The sequence below is a fragment of the Oryza brachyantha genome, chromosome 6, assembly GCF_000231095.2.
Source record: "Oryza brachyantha chromosome 6, ObraRS2, whole genome shotgun sequence".
NCBI classification, from domain to species: Eukaryota; Viridiplantae; Streptophyta; class Magnoliopsida; order Poales; family Poaceae; genus Oryza; species Oryza brachyantha.
In genome coordinates this window covers 18,092,214-18,109,953 of record NC_023168.2, presented here as the reverse complement: position 1 = coordinate 18,109,953, position 17,740 = coordinate 18,092,214, and the positions used below count along the sequence as shown (strand labels likewise).

The window sequence follows — 17,740 nt, the reverse complement described above, 5'->3', positions numbered from 1 at the left end:
AATTCTTTTTCATTTAAATATATATAGTTTATCTTTTCCATAAAAAGCTAAATAGTCGTCCCTGTAACATGTGGGAAAGTAAAAGATGATAGTCCCATAGTATGTCCTACCTGGATGTTTGGAACTGGAAACTTTCCAAATCTGCACACAGCCACACACTAGAACAAGATTCCAGGGCCACGTGGTTGTAGAATTTTTAGAGCAGGTACAATAGCAGACTATAAGCCAGCTATAAGCATATTTTAAGGTAATAAAAGAGGAAAGAGAAGAGCAGCGAGCTACATATTTATAGCCAACTACAACACGAACTCCAAGACGTATGTGTGTATGACAAGTGGGACCGAATATTAATTGTGTAGTATATAACTATTATAAATTGACTTTTAAGTTGGCTATAGACAATTTGTAGCCAGCAGTTGGCTATACTATTGAACTTGCTCGTAGAGCATCAGGTGAGAGAAGAGGCAGATCATGGTTAGTGTTAATTTATCATAAAAATCTAGAGCAAATTTAATGTTCTCACAGCAAATGCCTTGCCTAACAAAGCAGGCAATAGACTATGGAGCTAGCTGTATAAATGAATGCTCATCTAGTCTGCAAACCAGCTGTCCTAATAATATACCATTTCCCACCTTCCAAAATGGGTTTAACTAATCAATATAGGACATATCACAATTGTTCCAGATTAAATGCAACACAAAAACCAAAGTATTTAGCATACCAAAGTAAACGTATGCTTCCCATCATCGTGACTAATCGTATTAAAAATCACTAGAAATGGTAACAGTTATTACGGCATTCTAAAGTCATAAAACTCATACGTGACTCGTTGATTTGAGATAGCCGTTACTACAACCGTTATTTCCAATCAAAATAAATTTAGATAAGTAGATTTTAAAAACTTAGATCCAGACCCTCTGGTTCAACAACTAGACTCGCTGGAAGTCATAACCGCTGTTACAACATTAAGTCATAAAACTCGCACGTGACCTTATGGTTTGAAATAACCGTTACTATAACCGTTATTTCAAATCAGATTAAATTTGAAGTAGTAGATTTTAAGAGATGCAAACCCTCTCGAGTTCCTCAAACCACAAAATTCACAAGTAAACCGAAAAAAGAAAACCCCACGAGAAAAGAAAAAACCCCCAACGTTAGATCAAAATCCAACGGCCTGCATTATACAAAAACCCAACGGGCCAATCGCGGCCGGGGCGCAATAACCACGTCCCATTTATTTCGCCTTTTTAATTTTATTTTCCGCTATTTATTTCGCGTGGCCGCCTCCTCTTTTTCATTTTTTATATTTTCCTTCGCCACCACTTCGCCCACGCCCCCACCCCCTCGCCTCGCCCCGTCCCGTCGCTTGCTGCCTCTCCCTCTCCTCCCGCCCGCCCCTCGATTTCGCCGGCGCGCAACCGCCTCCCTCGCCGCCGCCGCCGGCGGGCGCGATGTACGGGAACGACAACTGGATCAACAGCTACCTCGAGGCCATCCTCGACGCGGGGAAGGGCGCGAGCGCTGCCGCGGGGGTAGGAGGAGTAGGAGTAGGAGGTGGAGGAGGGGGAGGGGACCGCCCCTCGCTCCTCCTCCGCGAGCGCGGCCACTTCTCCCCCGCGCGCTACTTCGTCGAGGAGGTCATCACCGGCTACGACGAGACCGACCTCTACAAGACATGGCTCCGCGTACGTTCCGCTCGCTCGTCCCGTACTCCCCCCGCTTATGCTCTCGCCGCTCGTGAATTTGCGGGTTGTGTTTTTTTTTTTTTGTTTTGGACCCGATCTGTGTGTGACGGCGTGTCGGCGCAGGCGAACGCGATGCGGAGCCCGCAGGAGAGGAACACGCGGCTGGAGAACATGACCTGGAGGATCTGGAACCTCGCCAGGAAGAAGAAGGAGGTGCGGCTTTTTGGTTTTTGGTTCGTTGCTTTCTCCGTACAAGTTTCTTCAGTTTTTTTGAACTGATGTGGTAGGAGAGGATGTGATAATCCTGTCTGTCGTTTCCATTTGGGTTCGGGGCTTCTGGCAAGTGGAGATGTGGTCTGATTTAGCGTGGGCTAGGCTGGATTGATCGAGAGAGCACATGGATCTGTTCGGAAGAGTGTGTTAGTGCCTTAGTGGAATGCTCATCGATCCTCTTTCCCGTCTCTACGAATTTGCCGAGGAAATGCCACAAGAGTTCCACATAAATGCAGTAGCAGGCTGCATACCGGCAATGTTAGGTAGGTTATTGGCCCATCAGGTTTCGAATTGCGCTGGAACAGCATGGCACAGCTATAGAATTGCGTGGGCGGTTGAATAATTTGCTAAATTTATTGTCATTGTTGACCATTACATGAATTCCAGCCCTTTCCACCTGGTTACTCTCTTAGTTTGTGAGATGCTGCTGTCCTGCTGAACAATCTAACTGGGATTATGACAAACAATCAGTACATATTGGTTGCACGGACACTAGAGTCAAATAGGCTGCACAAGAAAGCTTTCTATTGAGCAGTCTTTCCAATGCAGTCTACTTTTATTTCTGGTAGGCACACATCGAATAGATGACGAAATGCAGTGAGAGAGAAGGTTGAATACTAGGGTGGGAGTACCATGGATCTAGTTGAATCAATGAAGCGAAGTCCATATCCTCCGTTATTAGAGTTGACTATAATAAGTTTCACTGATAATGGAACAATCTAGTTTTTCTTTGGTGAAATCTGTAGTAATTGTGAAATGTGCACTCAAGTCAGTTAAGAAATCTGTAGTACTTGTGAAATGTGCACTCAAGTCAGTTAAGAAATCTGTAGTAATTGTGAAATGCGCACTCAAGTCAGTTACTGCCTACTATAGAGTAGGCCACGTGGTGTCAATACAACCTTTTTACCAATTTTACCCAGTACATTCATAAAAGGGTCTTTGTTCCAAACAGAGCAGAATGAAGCATAGATATTGTGCAGTGAAAAGCACAGCAATCCTGCGTGTTCTGATTTTGTTTGCTCAGGTCGGACGTTTCTTAACTTCCACATTGAATTCTATCACTTTGTTCCATCTATTGAATTTTTGGTAAGCTTACGAGGTAGCATCTTATGTTGTGGAATAAGACCATGAAAATATCCACGCTGACGTAGATAGAGATTATCAGCTTCACAAGTCTTGATTAAAAAAGGTCTGGATTAAGGAACCTGCCAAATAATTGCCTTTTTGGGGTCAGCATTAGTACCCGCATTTAAGCAAGCAGAACTGCAGAGTTCCATTGACAGTTTGACACATCCTTCAAATAGATTATCTGACTTCTCTTAGTTTTCCCTCTAATCTAGATTTTCTTGTTCTGAAGCTTGGCAAAGAAAAAACTCGATGATAATGCTGATGACTTTATCGAGTATGTTTTTGGCACCATTCAGTTATGTAAAACCAATAGCGTGCATGGCCCTTATGGTTTATGTTATCAGATTTTCTTCCACCTCATCCATGACAGAGTAACCTAGTGAGCTGTCGACATTTGAATAGTGGAATGACAGTTTAGGGATGAGTGCAGGTCGGCCCGCGGGTAGTCCGTGGCCGGCTCTAGCACTTCAACTAAATGAACTAGACAGTAACAGAGTTGCAAGTGAAGTATAAGTGTGTGTCCTTGATTGACCAAATCGGAATATTTAGCCAAGTGGGTCTTTGATTGTGTAAATCAGAATATATAGCCAAAGTGGCATTTACATGAAAATCAGAGTGGGAATGAAGGGCATACAGTGAAAAGTACACTCCATCAAAATAATAATGATGATTTCTTATGTTTATATTTAGATACTCAAGATCATATCAATTTAAGAAAAATGCAATACCTTGTTAACAAGTATATGCTCACTTATTGATCATTTACTTTCCTTACTTACGTGGAGCTATTTTTATTACAGAAGAAACATTTATACAAACCAGCCCAGAGCCCACAAACAAAATTCATGTGAACAAGTGATCAATCAGTAGTACTATTGTCATTGGTTATTTCATGTATTGTCTTCAGATGGCATCTTCATACACCACCCTTTTCTTGCAGTAATCAGTTGATTGACACATTGACCTGTGGCTAGGTTTGAATTGTTCCATCATGTCAATAAAATAAAATTGGTGTTTTCAAATTGTGCCATCTCAGGTTGTCAGACTTTTTACATTTATTTCCAAAACTTCCTCCTTCTGACCCCTTGAGGTGTATCTGATATATCCCATGTTATTTATTTTAGATGTTTTTGCACTGTGCATTTGATATTTCTTTCACTTCTTACATGATCCATTTTAGTCCTCAAAAACCAAATTTTTTCCCTGTCTGAATTTCGGTTCCTAAGTTTTGCCCCTTGATAATTACATTCTTATTTATGGTTATATTTCTGTGTCTTCCATTTTGTTTTGCATTTGTTTTATTGCTGAAGTTTTCTCCTGCTCAGTTTGAGAAAGAGGAGACCAACCGCTTGTTAAAACGCCGTCTAGAGGCTGAGAAGCCACGGGTCGATACTAATTCAGATATGTCTGAAGATCTTTTTGAGGGAGAGAAGGGAGAGGATGCTGGTGATCCTTCTGTTGCCTATGGTGATAGCACAACTGGGAACACTCCTAGGATCAGTTCAGTTGACAAGCTATACATTGTGTTGATCAGGTACAAAGTGGTTTGTTTAATATCATCGTATTCTATCTTTTTAATGAGACGTGTAATATAAGCTATTGGTACATGTTAAACCCTGCTTTAGCAACAAGCAATTATTTCATATGCACTGAGCTGCTATTCACATCAGATGCAAAAATGACCTTGGAATTGGTGATATCACCTCATGTTTCTTTTTCCCACTTTGATATTATACTATAAAATTTGCAGGTTTGTTGGTATGTCTGTTCACATGTATTGGCCTTATAATTCCTTTATGATGTATTAATACTGCAGCCTTCATGGTCTGGTCCGTGGTGAGAACATGGAGCTTGGCCGTGATTCAGATACCGGTGGACAGGTATTTTTTTTCATGTCCTTATATTGGATAAATGCATTTCATTCTCCAGCTTGAACAACTGTATGATTTAGCCTTATCCTGTAGTCAACTGGTGGTATCTATTACATTTGTTTTGTCCTTCTACATAAGTTCCACCAACAGAAAGGATCATATATAGAGATTACTCTTTTTTGCATCTGTTGTGTCATTTCATAGGTCAAATATGTTGTGGAACTTGCTAAAGCATTGAGTTCATGTCCTGGAGTTTACCGTGTTGATCTTTTGACAAGACAAATCTTAGCACCAAATTTTGATCGTAGCTATGGTGAACCAGTGGAAGCGTTGGCATCAGCAAGCTTCAAGAATTTTAAACAGGAAAGAGGAGAGAATAGTGGTGCATATATCATCCGAGTACCATTTGGACCAAAAGACAAATATCTTCCTAAGGAGCATCTCTGGCCTTTCATTCAAGAATTTGTTGATGGCGCCCTCAGTCATATAGTGCAGATGTCAAGGGCCATAGGTGAAGAAATCAGCTGTGGGCATCCGGCGTGGCCTGCTGTGATTCATGGCCATTATGCCAGTGCAGGAGTCGCAGCTGCTCTACTGTCTGGAGCACTTAATGTTCCCATGGTCTTTACAGGGCATTTTCTTGGGAAAGATAAATTGGAAGAGCTTCTCAAGCAAGGGAGACAGACAAGGGAGCAAATAAACATGGCATACAAAATAATGTGTCGAATTGAGGCCGAGGAGTTGGCTCTTGATGCATCTGAAATAGTTATAGCAAGCACTAGGCAAGAGATAGAAGAGCAGTGGAATTTGTATGACGGTTTTGAGGTCATACTTGCAAGGAAGCTCCGTGCAAGAGTCAAGCGTGGTGCTAACTGCTTTGGTCGCTATATGCCTCGTATGGTTGTGAGTATACTTATGCCATCATAGTCTTATTATTTTTCCACTCCCATAATAGTCGGTGATAACTGTTACATGGTTATTTTCATAGTTGGGTAATTTTCTGTTCTTATCTATTGTAGAGTTAATGTGCATTAGTTTCCTGTTCCTTATTCTGCAGATCATCCCCCCTGGTGTTGAATTTGGCCATATGATTCATGACTTCGATATGGATGGTGAGGAAGATGGTCCATCTCCTGCCTCTGAAGATCCATCTATTTGGTCTGAGGTCATATTTTTTTCAGTTCGTACATGCAAAATCCCACCTACTCGTTCACCTAATATTTGTTTTACAATTTGTTATGGTGTAACAGAATTCAACTTACTATTTATACATCTAATAATTGAGAAAAATTGTCTGTTTATTCCTGTTCTCCTGCACTTTTTAATTGTGCACTAATTATTTGTATGGGCAACAGATAATGCGATTCTTTACAAACCCTAGGAAACCTATGATTCTGGCAGTTGCTCGCCCTTATCCTGAAAAGAACATTACTACTCTTGTGAAGGCATTTGGTGAGTGCCGGCCACTGAGGGAGCTTGCTAATCTAGTAAGAAAAATTTACCTTTTCATTTTTAAATTTATGGTACTTCAATATCATATGTATTATGCTTTGAAGTTGATAGCTGCTAAATAATCCAAATATACTTAATATTTTATTTGTACTAACTTTTGATGCTGCATTGCAGACATTGATAATGGGAAACCGTGAGGCTATTTCCAAGATGCATAATATGAGTGCAGCTGTTTTGACATCAGTACTTACGTTGATTGATGAATATGATTTGTATGGTCAAGTGGCATATCCAAAGCATCACAAACACTCTGAAGTTCCTGATATTTACCGTTTAGCAGTGAGAACAAAGGTATGCTATTTACAAGCAAAAGATATTGGTGATGACATTCTTACCCTTGATTTAAATATCTACTACTTGAAGTAGAAAACCTGATGGCTAATAAATTAAGTTGTCCAAATAGCTCAAGGAAATACCTGTTTCTTTGAAATAAAAGCTTATAGAAACAGTATGTAATTTTCATAGGATTCACCGGTAGTCCGGTACTACTTTAGTAATTTTCCTGTGCCAGTTATGTTGTTGCTGATCATCCATTGAACATCTGCAGGGTGCTTTTGTTAATGTGCCTTACTTTGAACAATTCGGTGTCACCTTGATAGAGGTCATTATCATTGTAAACTAAATTCAATTTGCAGCCATTACTGAATTTGCTCTGTAATTAATACCAATGTGTCCTCCTGAGCAGGCTGCCATGCATGGTTTGCCTGTTATTGCAACAAAAAATGGAGCCCCTGTTGAAATTCACCAGGTATTAGAGCATATTTCTTATGCCATTGTTAAACTTGGATACTTTTACCTAGGAAAGCCCTGTCAACTAATAGCTGGGATGAAGATCACCATGTCCTTTTCATGGATGTTTGCAGGTGCTGGACAATGGTCTCCTTGTTGATCCCCATGATCAGCATGCAATTGCAGATGCACTCTATAAACTTCTTTCCGAGAAACAACTTTGGTCAAAATGCCGAGAGAACGGGCTGAAAAATATACACCAATTTTCTTGGCCTGAACATTGCAAGAATTATTTGTCAAGGATATCAACTCTTGGCCCAAGGTATCCTGCTTTTCCAAGCAACGGAGACCAGATTAAGGCACCTATTAAGGGAAGGAAGCATATCACTGTTATTGCTGTTGATTCTGTCAGCAAGGAAGATCTGGTTCGCATTATCAGAAATTCTATCGAGGCCATATGTACAGAAAAATTGTCAGGATCGACAGGTTTTGTGTTGTCAACTTCCTTGACAATAGCAGAGATAAATACTCTATTAATAACTGCAGGCCTGCTTCCTACTGATTTTGATGCTTTCATATGCAATAGCGGGAGTGATTTATATTATCCTTCACGTTCTGGTGATACACAAAGAAATTCCCGTGTTACATTTGCTTTAGACCGTAGTTACCAATCACATATAGAGTATCATTGGGGAGGAGAAGGTTTAAGGAAATATCTAGTGAAGTGGGCTTCTTCAGTGGTAGAAAGGAGGGGGAGGATCGAAAAACAAGTTATCTTCGAAGATCCAGAGCACTCCTCAACATATTGTCTTGCATTTAAAGTGGTTAATCCAAATCATGTAAGCCTTTTCTTTCCAAAGTCTATGGTATTTGGTTGTAATTGAATTGTGCCTCTTTACATATTTTTTGGACTGTTCAAGTGCATCCTTTTTTAAAGAGGGTTCAGCTGGTTCGTTATGCAAGGTTTTTTCTAATTAATGTTTGTTTATGTGTTGTAGTTACCTCCTTTAAAGGAGCTGCAAAAATTGATGAGAATTCAGTCACTCCGGTGTCACGCCCTGTATAACCATGGTGCTACCAGACTATCTGTTATTCCAATCCACGCATCACGGTCTAAGGCTCTAAGGTTTGTTTGTTTGTTTGTTTTTGTTTTTTTTTTCCTTTATTGAGAAAGAGAGGTGATCCCTGTTTATTTAATTTTCTTACTTCCTCATTCATTTATCACTTCTGTTCTTAACTTGTGATGACCAGCACTGTTGTGTGGTAAGCTTTTTTTTGCTGGGCCAGCCAAATTGACCAGCCGAGATTATCCTTTGGCTTATCAGAAATAGGAATGCATATGAGATGCTGTTTGGACCCAATTTTGCTTCTACATAAAAAAAAAGTTCACTAGCAACGCAATAAATAGTAACTTTTGCCTGTGCTCATGGGGTCATTAAATTGTTTTTAAAATTAAATCCTCATTTACACCTAGCCTATCAGCCTGTGCGCACTCCTGATTGACATTTTTTCCCTGTTCTTCTAGGTACTTATCTGTTCGCTGGGGCATAGACTTAACAAATGTGGTGGTCCTTGTTGGTGAAACTGGTGATTCAGATTACGAAGAACTGTTTGGAGGTCTTCATAAGACAGTCATCCTCAAGGGTGAATTTAGTACTCCTGCAAATAGAATTCATACAGTCAGGCGGTATCCTTTACAAGATGTTGTTGCCCTTGATAGCCCAAATATCATTGGACTTGAGGGATATGGCATTGATGACATGAGGTCTGCTCTGAAACAACTGGGTACACGGACACAGTGATACCCAAACCCCATCTGTTTATCATTAATATATGAAGAAAACCAGTGGACAATACAAAGACAGCAAACAGATACTAGCATCTCCATACTTGATGGATATGCCGATTTTGCCATGTAGTCATGTAGGTGTATGTGTGTGGTTCTTGAGCTGTGAATAGCATTCCAAATCTCCTTCCCATTTAAGATTTTGGTATGTGGCAATTTTGGAGCAAACAATGAGTCCATCCAGGAATACGGACAAAACAAATTGGTTAAAACATTGATAATGAAAAACTTGTCCAGCAAGAAAAGCTTCCAAAATTAATACAATTCTTGGCCAGGCTTGCAATCCCCCCCCCCCCCCCCCCCCCTCTCTTTTCTTTTGAAGTGGAAGCATATGTTGTCTATTACTGTACTAGTGTTTACTGGTGGGTGGATGGATGGACCATATGGGCATATGGCCTTCGCAGCCCTTCTTTACTCTGCCCACTCCAGGAGGGCTGCTACGTTTTGTGTAAGTATTGTTTGACACGATGGTCCATTCTATATGTCTAAAGTTTTGCCGAGATTAATGCTGTTAGTGGACAAAGATCTACCATCTGTTAGATGATGATTATCTAGCAGAACAAGTTTCTATTTTTTTCTTTATTTGCCGAAACAGCGTGTCTTGTGTTTACAGCATTGATTTCCATGTCCATATGTTGCTGGTGGTTATGTAATTATTGTGGCAACTGTAACACGGGCGACAACACTGACTTCGTCATATAAAATGCCTATATTATCCCGATTAACATATTGTTCAATATGATTTGTACTCAACGCAGCTGTAGTTTGGTGTAGTAGCTGCAACAATTAAGCCATGTTTTCTTCAACTTATTTTCAAACTCATCTCTTCAGTCTTTATCTTCAGTTTAACCTTCTATAACTTGTTTGGTCTTTATGTGTTTTTAGATAATGTTGTTTGGTCTTTATGTGGTTATTTAGTCCTTGATGATTATAGAACTAACGAATTTTTAATGCTCTTAACTTCCTGTTTTTATTTTGCTAAAAGAAGAGTTTGTTATTGCTGATGCTAACTTATACTTGTTGCAAGAATACTTTAGGACAGTTGGAGTGATTGGTTTTTGGTTATCGGTTTATGGTTGGCCATCCGTATCAAAGCCTATCAGGGGACTGTGATGCGTCTGTTCATCCTGAACACGTATACGCAACACAATATCTAGTCAAAGTCGCGTCTTTTTGGCGTAATGTCGCGTCTTTTTTGCATAATGGCCAATGGAATTAAATCCGCGAAAAAGGTTCCTGTTAGGTCGGCGAGAGGTCACACTGAAAAAATGAGGCAGCACAATTGATTTTTTTTTTTTGGTGAGGTATCTACATATGAACTGCTGCAGGTTGCAGATTCATGTCCAATTAACACTTGGAGAAACCTTAAGTTCATATTAAGTGACCAATATTTTCTTTGTAAAAACATGTAGAATTACTTTCTTTCATAAAATATTTGCCAGTTCCAAATAGGTCCAAGCGTGCGAATACACGAATAGACAAAGCTGAAGAGATCATGCAACCGCGCAAGATGGGCTTGTTTGTTTGGTACAATGACTATGGATCCAAGATCACTTGATACTTTACCTCCAGAAATACGTACCACTGGATTACATTCATAACATTTATATGAATTATCTTGTTCAAATGATAAATGAAATGTAAAATTCAAAACCATTTAAATTTAATCTAAGTTAATAAAATCCAGCGTGATCTGGGTTGTGGGATGTAGGGGTGTCAGGTGTGCTTGCAAATCAAAGCCACTTATTATATAAACCTGGCTAAAAATAGATTTAGGAACAAAAAACGAGAGCATTCTGGTGCTACATTCATGGCCAACGGGCCGATCATTCCACGCAAAACCTTCACGTTTCCTCGTAGTGCAAAAAAAAACAAAAAAACAAAAACAAAACGGTGAAGCCCGTCGAATCGGTCAACCCAGACAAGTCATCTCTCACGGACTGAACACTGAAACCCACAGCCATACCAACACCAGTAGCAGCACAGGATTGGGGGGTTAGCTGAAGTTGGTTGTGAGCTCCCAACTAATCTGAACCCTGAAGCTGAATTGAGAAGGCTTTCATTATCTCTAACCGAGCAATCAGAGCCTCGATTTTCAACGGTTGCCTGCACGCCACAGGGAGAAGAAAACCTGCCTGCAGCTTGTTGCTGGACAGCAAGAGTAGAAGAGGGCAGTGGGCAATGCTGGAGAATTTATTGTGACAGGTGGGAAGATGGAGGGATGGATGGCCAGCACACCTACAAACATAGACGGGTCAAAACTTCAGAATGGACCCGGAGCAAACAACAGCTACCTAATTCTATTTCAAACCACTTTCTTAATGCTGTCAATTTGATCAAAAAAAATGTGTGGTTTTACAGTGGAAGAAAAACTTACTGTCGAAGTCGTAATGAGTTTGCTAGGCTTTGTCTCGGGAACTGTCTATTTGTCACTCGACACATTTCTATTGCAAGGTCAGACATTCGTGATTTTATCTTCAAAATACACCGTATATCGTTTCCATTATTCTTTATTAAAAAATGTTATTTTATGAGTTGGCATACGCACGTAATAGTTATCTGTTTCTTTTTTTTACTATACTAACTTTTTTTACCCAGACGGTCAAAAACAGACCATCCAAATTTCATCAAGGAGGGATTTATAGGAAAAGATTTAACAACAAGAAACGAAAACAACAACTAATATCCTTTTTCCTCTCATCTTTTATCATCATACATTTTATATTGAATTATCATTGCCCATGCCATTGTTGCCTCCACCACGGCTGTCTAACCGTGCAAAAGATGATAAACTCCTATGATTAACCCTCAACAATATAATCCTCAGACTTTATAAAAGGATCTCAACAACATGTCGACATTTATGTTGAGCAATAATTTAGACATTATACATGAAATTCTTGGTTAGGTGTCCAAATGCATTAAACCAATATTTCAATGGTATTTGACGTGGACCCTTTTTCAGGAAAATACAGCACTGTATCTTCTACAAGACCAGTTAGCAACAGTATTGATGTGGTTGTCCTCCTACTCTACCTGTATTTGTCCTCTTCCACTTCATACCAATAAAACCCCCTCCAATTGCATTGCCTGCTGCGTATATTCACACCCAAATTATATGTGCAGTCTCATATCCTGGGCATTTCCACAAAAAAAAATCCATTTCATTGCTGCAGCATCAAATTTATTTCTGTCAGCAACATTTGCTACTGCATGCTGCAACGAGAAGAAAAAAAAACTAACTTGCATAGCACTGCACCCTACCATTCATACCACCATACACCACACACTCTAGTATAAGATTTCTTGGCTTGTTTGCAAGCTCCTGTGTCCTAGGCTCCTGGCCCTTTGCCTTTTTAACCTGAGCTCAGAGCCAGCCAAAACCTGCACAACCTTTTCCTCTTGAGAATTCTAGAGAGAGGGAGAGGGAGAGGCCAAGCTATGGGAGAGGAGGCAGCCATGGTCATGGAGAGTGCATACCAAGAACTGGCGCCGGCGCCGGTGAAGGGAGGAGGAGGAGGAGGAGGAGGGAAGAAGAAGAGGAAGCAGAAGAGGGAAGGAGGAGGGGAGAGGAGGAAGGAGTGCAGGCTGGTGAGCTACCACGAGCTGCCGGACTACATGAAGGAGAACGAGTTCATCCTCAACTACTACCGCTCCGAGTGGCCCATCCTCAATGCCGTCCTCAGCCTCTTCTCCTGGCACAACGAGACCATCAACATCTGGACGTACGGATTCAGCTTGCTGACTTTCGCCTGATGAATTTCTGAATTTGGTTTAATTTGTTCTTGCTGCTCATGTCTTGTTGATTTTGTTCTTGCTTGCTGCTCATGTCTTGTTGTTTGTGTTCTTGGTCAGGCATCTTCTTGGGTTCGTGGTGTTCTTTGGCCTCACTGTCCTGCATCTCGGCCAGTACTTCCCCCAGGTTGCTGATCTCATCGGCCACCTCTCCTGGTGAGTTCATGGATGCCACTGAAATTTTACTGAAATTTGGCTAATGTTTCCCAGCATAAGTAGCACAAAATAGCTTTTCAGAGGGCTGTGAGACGAAATATTTCAACTTTTTAAGGCACTACTTCTTTCTGATTTGAGGGATAGCTTGAAAGTTTCTAGTGATATTTTTTTTTCGCAAGGAAATATATAAATCTAGTTGCTTGTATCGATAAATCTCGCCAACTAAATTCACTCCATGCACATACCACCTGGATAACGGCAGCCTGCAGTTTTTACTTCAGATCATCAGATGTCATGTGCTTTTCATGCTTATATGGTAGTTTTTTTTTGGTATAGAGAGGTTAATGCTTCGTTCATTGTCTTCTTTCTGAAAATTAATTGGAGAAATCTGTGTATTTGACTGCAGGCCAATCTCAAAAGTTGCTGAAAATGTCTCCAGCAATATTGGAGATGTCCTCTCTGTGAGTATAACTGCTATTCCTGAAATAATTCATTCATGTGGTAGAATTTACTGATACCAAGAAAAATTACTGGGTTGCAATAATATTGGACTGGATAGATCCACATGCTTAGGAGATTCAGTGTGCAACTTTTGAGTGGCTCCACTTTTCAGTACTGTCCTGTTGTCTTCTGTTTGTTCTGATGTGCATGATTTGGACTTTCTGGATGGCAACTGGGGTAAGAGGGTGGGGTGTGGGGCTCCTGATTGCTTTACCTTTACCTGATGAACCTTGGCAAATGCAACCAACACTCTGCTTGGTTAGGGTGCCTTTTACTACTGGTGCCATGACAAAAATTCCCAGAGAAGTGTTGGTTACTTCACTTCACCACAAGAAGTTAAGCCTTTGGTTAGGTGTTCATAGGATCTGGTTGTGAACTGGTGATGTGATCAAATCCATCCATCCATCTCTGCTTGCCATCATCGCTTACGACACGAATCTCTTCTTGAAATCCTTGTGCCTGGCTACCTGGAGTAGCAAGATACATCATCATGAAACCACCAATGGGCGGTTCAATGTTGTTGAGACTTGAGGGAAATACGTTAAGAGGTTTAGGGGTCTCACTAAAATTGGCAAACATTTGGGGGCACACAACAACGCGCGAATTGCGTGAATGCGGAGTTCTATAGCGTGTTATCTTTCCTTTTGTGTTTTCATGCCAAACCTTCCATCTTCACATGGTCACAGTTGTCCTCTCTTTTTTTGGATTGTGACTTGTTGGTAGACATTGTTGGCAATGGATATTAAACCTTAATTTTGCGGGTCTGTCTCTTATGCATTCTACTGACAGTAGAATTTAATCGACGTCGTTGATCTCGAACAAATGTGATTAAATTATACTGCTAATAATATTAGAAGCAGTAGAAATTTGAAGGTGTAATATTATCATTTTTATTGTGATGTTTATTGTTAAAAACAAAATTATAAAATACCACTAATCAATTAATTAACAAAGTATAAAATATCATTTTTAATCAATGATTAAGATTAGTTCTAGTGGTAGTATAATACTACCAGTGAAAATGCACCGAAGAGGGCCCTAATTTTGCATTATTATTACTTGCTAAGTTCATTGTTTGTCATGGCTTCCCGACTGTTGTTCTTGACCAAAGAAGCAGTGTTAATTTGTTAGAAATTTTTAGATAGGGAAGATGAATTTGTCTAGAGTCTAGATAGGATATGTTATGGTTGGATGTTCTATTCATGCCTTTGAAACGAGTGTGGTGGCAATAACTTGGGTGCTCCATCTCTTTATGATGCGTGCTATAAATTTGGAGAGCATATTGCTTTCGGATGTTTTAATGGCGTCATAATATAGCTCGACGTGATATGCCACAATGACGATCGTGTTCAGCTGTCACGTCAGTGATTGAGTTCGGTGTTGCATGGCCAGGGCGCGGCGTCGCTCATGCAGGCGAGCCCGGCGGCGCTGGCGGCGGTGGCGCCGCAGGCGGCGACGACGCGGTGGCCGTTCTTCGTGTTCCTCGCCGGCGCCATGTTCTGCCTGCTGAGCAGCGCGGCGTGCCACCTCCTGTCGTGCCACTCCCACCGCCTCAACCTGTTCCTGATCCGCCTCGACTACACCGGCATCGCCGTCATGATCGTGGTGTCCTTCTTCCCGCCGATCTACTACATCTTCCAGTGCGAGCCGCGGTGGCAGGTGGTGTACCTGTCGGCGATCACCGCGGCCGGCGTGGGCACCGTGTACGCGCTCATGTCGCCCAGGCTGAGCGCCGCCAGGTACCGCGCCCACCGCGCGCTGCTGTTCGTCGGCATGGGCCTCTCCGGCGTCGTCCCGGCCGTCCACGCCGTCGCCGTCAACTGGCACGAGCCGCGCCGGAACGTGACGCTGGCGTACGAGGGCGCCATGGCGCTGTCCTACCTCACCGGCACGGCGTTCTACCTCTCCCGCGTGCCGGAGCGGTGGTGCCCCGGCAAGTTCGACCTCTGCGGCCACAGCCACCAGATCTTCCACGCCCTCGTCATCGCCGGCGCGCTCGCCCACTACGCCGCCGCCATGGTCTTCATCCAGGCGCGCGACGAGATGGGCTGCCCGGCCTAGCGACATTGACGACGCACAGACATTCTCTCGTCATAATTTCATACAGCAGATTACACAAAAAAAAAACAGCATACAGTAGTAGACGATCGATCGATCGATCGAATTGATTTGAGTGGGAGAACCAAAAAAATTGCGTTTTGATTTAAACTTGTGAGGTTTTTCAACATTTTTAAATTCGTTTTAGTTTGCAGGAGTCATGATCAAGTGTGAGATATTACCGTCGTCTCGTCCGGTTAATGACAGGGATTGATTGTTATATGTTAGCAGTGTCGAAACATGTACATACAACAAAGCTCGTGTCTGTTGCTTATTTGTTCGTTGTAAGATGCAACAAAAGAAGAGATAATGCAATACGACTATGCATAGTACGTCGTTGCTTGTCAGTCCGTTGGCATGTCACTCACAGAGCTTTTATTAAGCCTCTTTTTTATGTCAAGTTTGTATGGGTATAATCAGACACATGAATTTAATATAATACTTATTATTATATTAAGAATATTTCTTTGTAATTTTTCAAAAAAACAAACCCTTTCCAAATTTGTTCCTAAATGTGAACATTTTAGCTATGGTAATATCACATGTGGTAGTGCTCTTTTCTCAAGCTATCGTGGTCTAATAACACATCAGAAAGAAAGACTATAAGACGGACGAACGTTCGGATAGGAGGAATAAGTGAGTCGCCGGCACCTCTCCCCCTCGCTCGCGCCACCGGCGCTGCCTCCCCCGTGTATCCGTGTTGTGCTGCCTTCCCTATGTGCTCGTCGACACCGCTCCTCCGTGCTGCCTCGCGTGCTGACGCCAATCCTCTGCGCTTCGACATCGCTTCTCCGTGCTGCCTCGCGTGCCATCGCTGATCCTCCGGACATCCACACTTTGACACCGCTCTTCTAGGATACCCTGCACATTGGCGCCGATCTTTGCTCACGCCCTCCGTGTTACCCTTGTCCATCTGATTTATAATGTATCATGTACTGGAGTGATAACACATTATCAATTGCCTAATTATTTAAGATTTAAAAACAATTTTTATGGTTTGTTTTAAGAAAAAATTAAAAGGTTCATAAAATAAAAAAAAGAATCTTATTGATTACACATCGCACTCACACCATCACACGTTTGAGCCTGTTTTCCACAGTACCGTGCAGTTCAGACGCACGTATTCAATGCACGTCGCCACACGTGTTTGTTTAGCGTTTCGTGATGCCATTTGACGAAATGGATGCAACGACTACGGTCTATGGATACGGAGGTTTTTCGCCGGGGCTCATAAATGGCCGACCCGTCCCGCCCGTGACCCGCCCACCCCACCCCACCCCAACCGAACCCGATCGAACCACGACGTCTCGCGCGAAATCGCGCTGCTCGCCCCCCCCCGCCCCCTCCCCAATTTATGACGGCTCGCTCGCTCGTCGCTCCGGTCGGCACGGCCCAAAGCCAGCCGGCGCGGGGCGGGCCGCTTGGCTGCACGTCTCCGTCCCCCCGCATCAATGTACCACTTCCGTGCGCTAGCGGCGGCGTCTCGGCCTGCCATGCCAACCCAACGAACGAAGCAGCCGCCGCGCGAGTCGGCGTGGCGTCGCTCTCTCTCTCTCTCTCACCGAGCGCGCGACCATGACGACGCGGGGGCGCCCGGGGCTCTCGACTTCCACCCACCTGCGCGGCGCCGCGGCGTGCCGCGTGCGGGCCGCGAATCTCTCCATCGCGCGGGCGTCTTCCGTTGATGACCGCAGTTATTGTAATTATTTAACCTAGTGGCAAGCGGGTGGACATTTTCAACCCAATAATTAAGATGATTCTATAGCATTAAATAAGTTGTCAATAGGATGAAAAATGATGTGTCAAATGAATAAATGAGGAAAGAGAATAAAACCATGTCTTACATGAGACATGGTTTTTACACCTCATCCAAGATATTATGTGAGATAAGTAGCATTAAATTTAAGTGTGAAATAGTGGTATTTGTATTGAAAGAGTAGTGTCTAGTACTAGGATCTTTGATGATAAAAAGTTTATAGAAACCATATGTAGTGTTATGGGTTAGAAATGTCCTGAACCTGATGGAATTTGGACAGATTTTGCCGTTACCCATGCGCAGGTACGTACGCCCGCGAGACGAAACGAGAGGCCGCTCCCGCGAGTCGAGTCTCCCCGATCTCCAATTTTACATTGGAAAAGGAGAATCA

General features: G+C 42.3%; 2 protein-coding genes across 4 annotated transcripts; both read left to right on the top strand.

Moving 5' to 3' along the window:
- Nucleotides 1-1,363: 1,363 nt before the first annotated feature.
- LOC102710502 (probable sucrose-phosphate synthase 3) lies at nt 1,364-9,821 on the top strand. 3 transcript variants are annotated; one of them, XM_006656226.3, is made up of 13 exons: nt 1,364-1,685; nt 1,809-1,898; nt 4,412-4,620; nt 4,903-4,966; nt 5,162-5,860; nt 6,015-6,122; nt 6,313-6,444; nt 6,584-6,760; nt 7,017-7,070; nt 7,155-7,217; nt 7,333-8,037; nt 8,197-8,324; nt 8,724-9,821. In XM_006656226.3, the coding sequence occupies exons 1-13, from the start codon at nt 1,452-1,454 to the stop codon at nt 8,998-9,000; spliced, it is 2,940 nt and encodes a 979-aa protein (XP_006656289.2). In that variant the 5' UTR covers nt 1,364-1,451; the 3' UTR covers nt 9,001-9,821. The 3 variants fall into 3 exon arrangements, with proteins under 3 accessions (XP_006656289.2, XP_040380887.1, XP_006656290.1); XM_040524953.1 differs by having other exon boundaries at nt 1,613-1,685; nt 4,500-4,620; nt 8,724-9,819; XM_006656227.3 differs by lacking the exons at nt 1,364-1,685; nt 1,809-1,898 and adding an exon at nt 2,039-2,221 and having other exon boundaries at nt 8,724-9,818.
- Nucleotides 9,822-12,134: 2,313 nt separating this feature from the next.
- On the top strand, nt 12,135-15,940 carry LOC102710213 (heptahelical transmembrane protein ADIPOR1). The gene is made up of 4 exons (XM_006656225.2): nt 12,135-12,769; nt 12,900-12,995; nt 13,402-13,456; nt 14,889-15,940. The coding sequence occupies exons 1-4, from the start codon at nt 12,486-12,488 to the stop codon at nt 15,555-15,557; spliced, it is 1,104 nt and encodes a 367-aa protein (XP_006656288.1). The 5' UTR covers nt 12,135-12,485; the 3' UTR covers nt 15,558-15,940.
- Nucleotides 15,941-17,740: the final 1,800 nt, after the last annotated feature.

Bases quoted from the DNA above. Each gene is read 5' to 3' on its own strand.
- LOC102710502 (XM_006656226.3), top strand. From the start codon at position 1,452: ATGTACGGGAACGACAACTGGATCAACAGCTACCTCGAGGCCATCCTC. The intron at 1,686-1,808 runs GTACGTTCCGCT...GTGTCGGCGCAG, and splicing joins TCTACAAGACATGGCTCCGC to GCGAACGCGATGCGGAGCCC. The intron at 1,899-4,411 runs GTGCGGCTTTTT...TCTCCTGCTCAG, and splicing joins TCGCCAGGAAGAAGAAGGAG to TTTGAGAAAGAGGAGACCAA.
- LOC102710213 (XM_006656225.2), top strand. From the start codon at position 12,486: ATGGGAGAGGAGGCAGCCATGGTCATGGAGAGTGCATACCAAGAACTG. The intron at 12,770-12,899 runs GTACGGATTCAG...GTTCTTGGTCAG, and splicing joins GAGACCATCAACATCTGGAC to GCATCTTCTTGGGTTCGTGG. The intron at 13,457-14,888 runs GTGAGTATAACT...TTGCATGGCCAG, and splicing joins ATATTGGAGATGTCCTCTCT to GGCGCGGCGTCGCTCATGCA.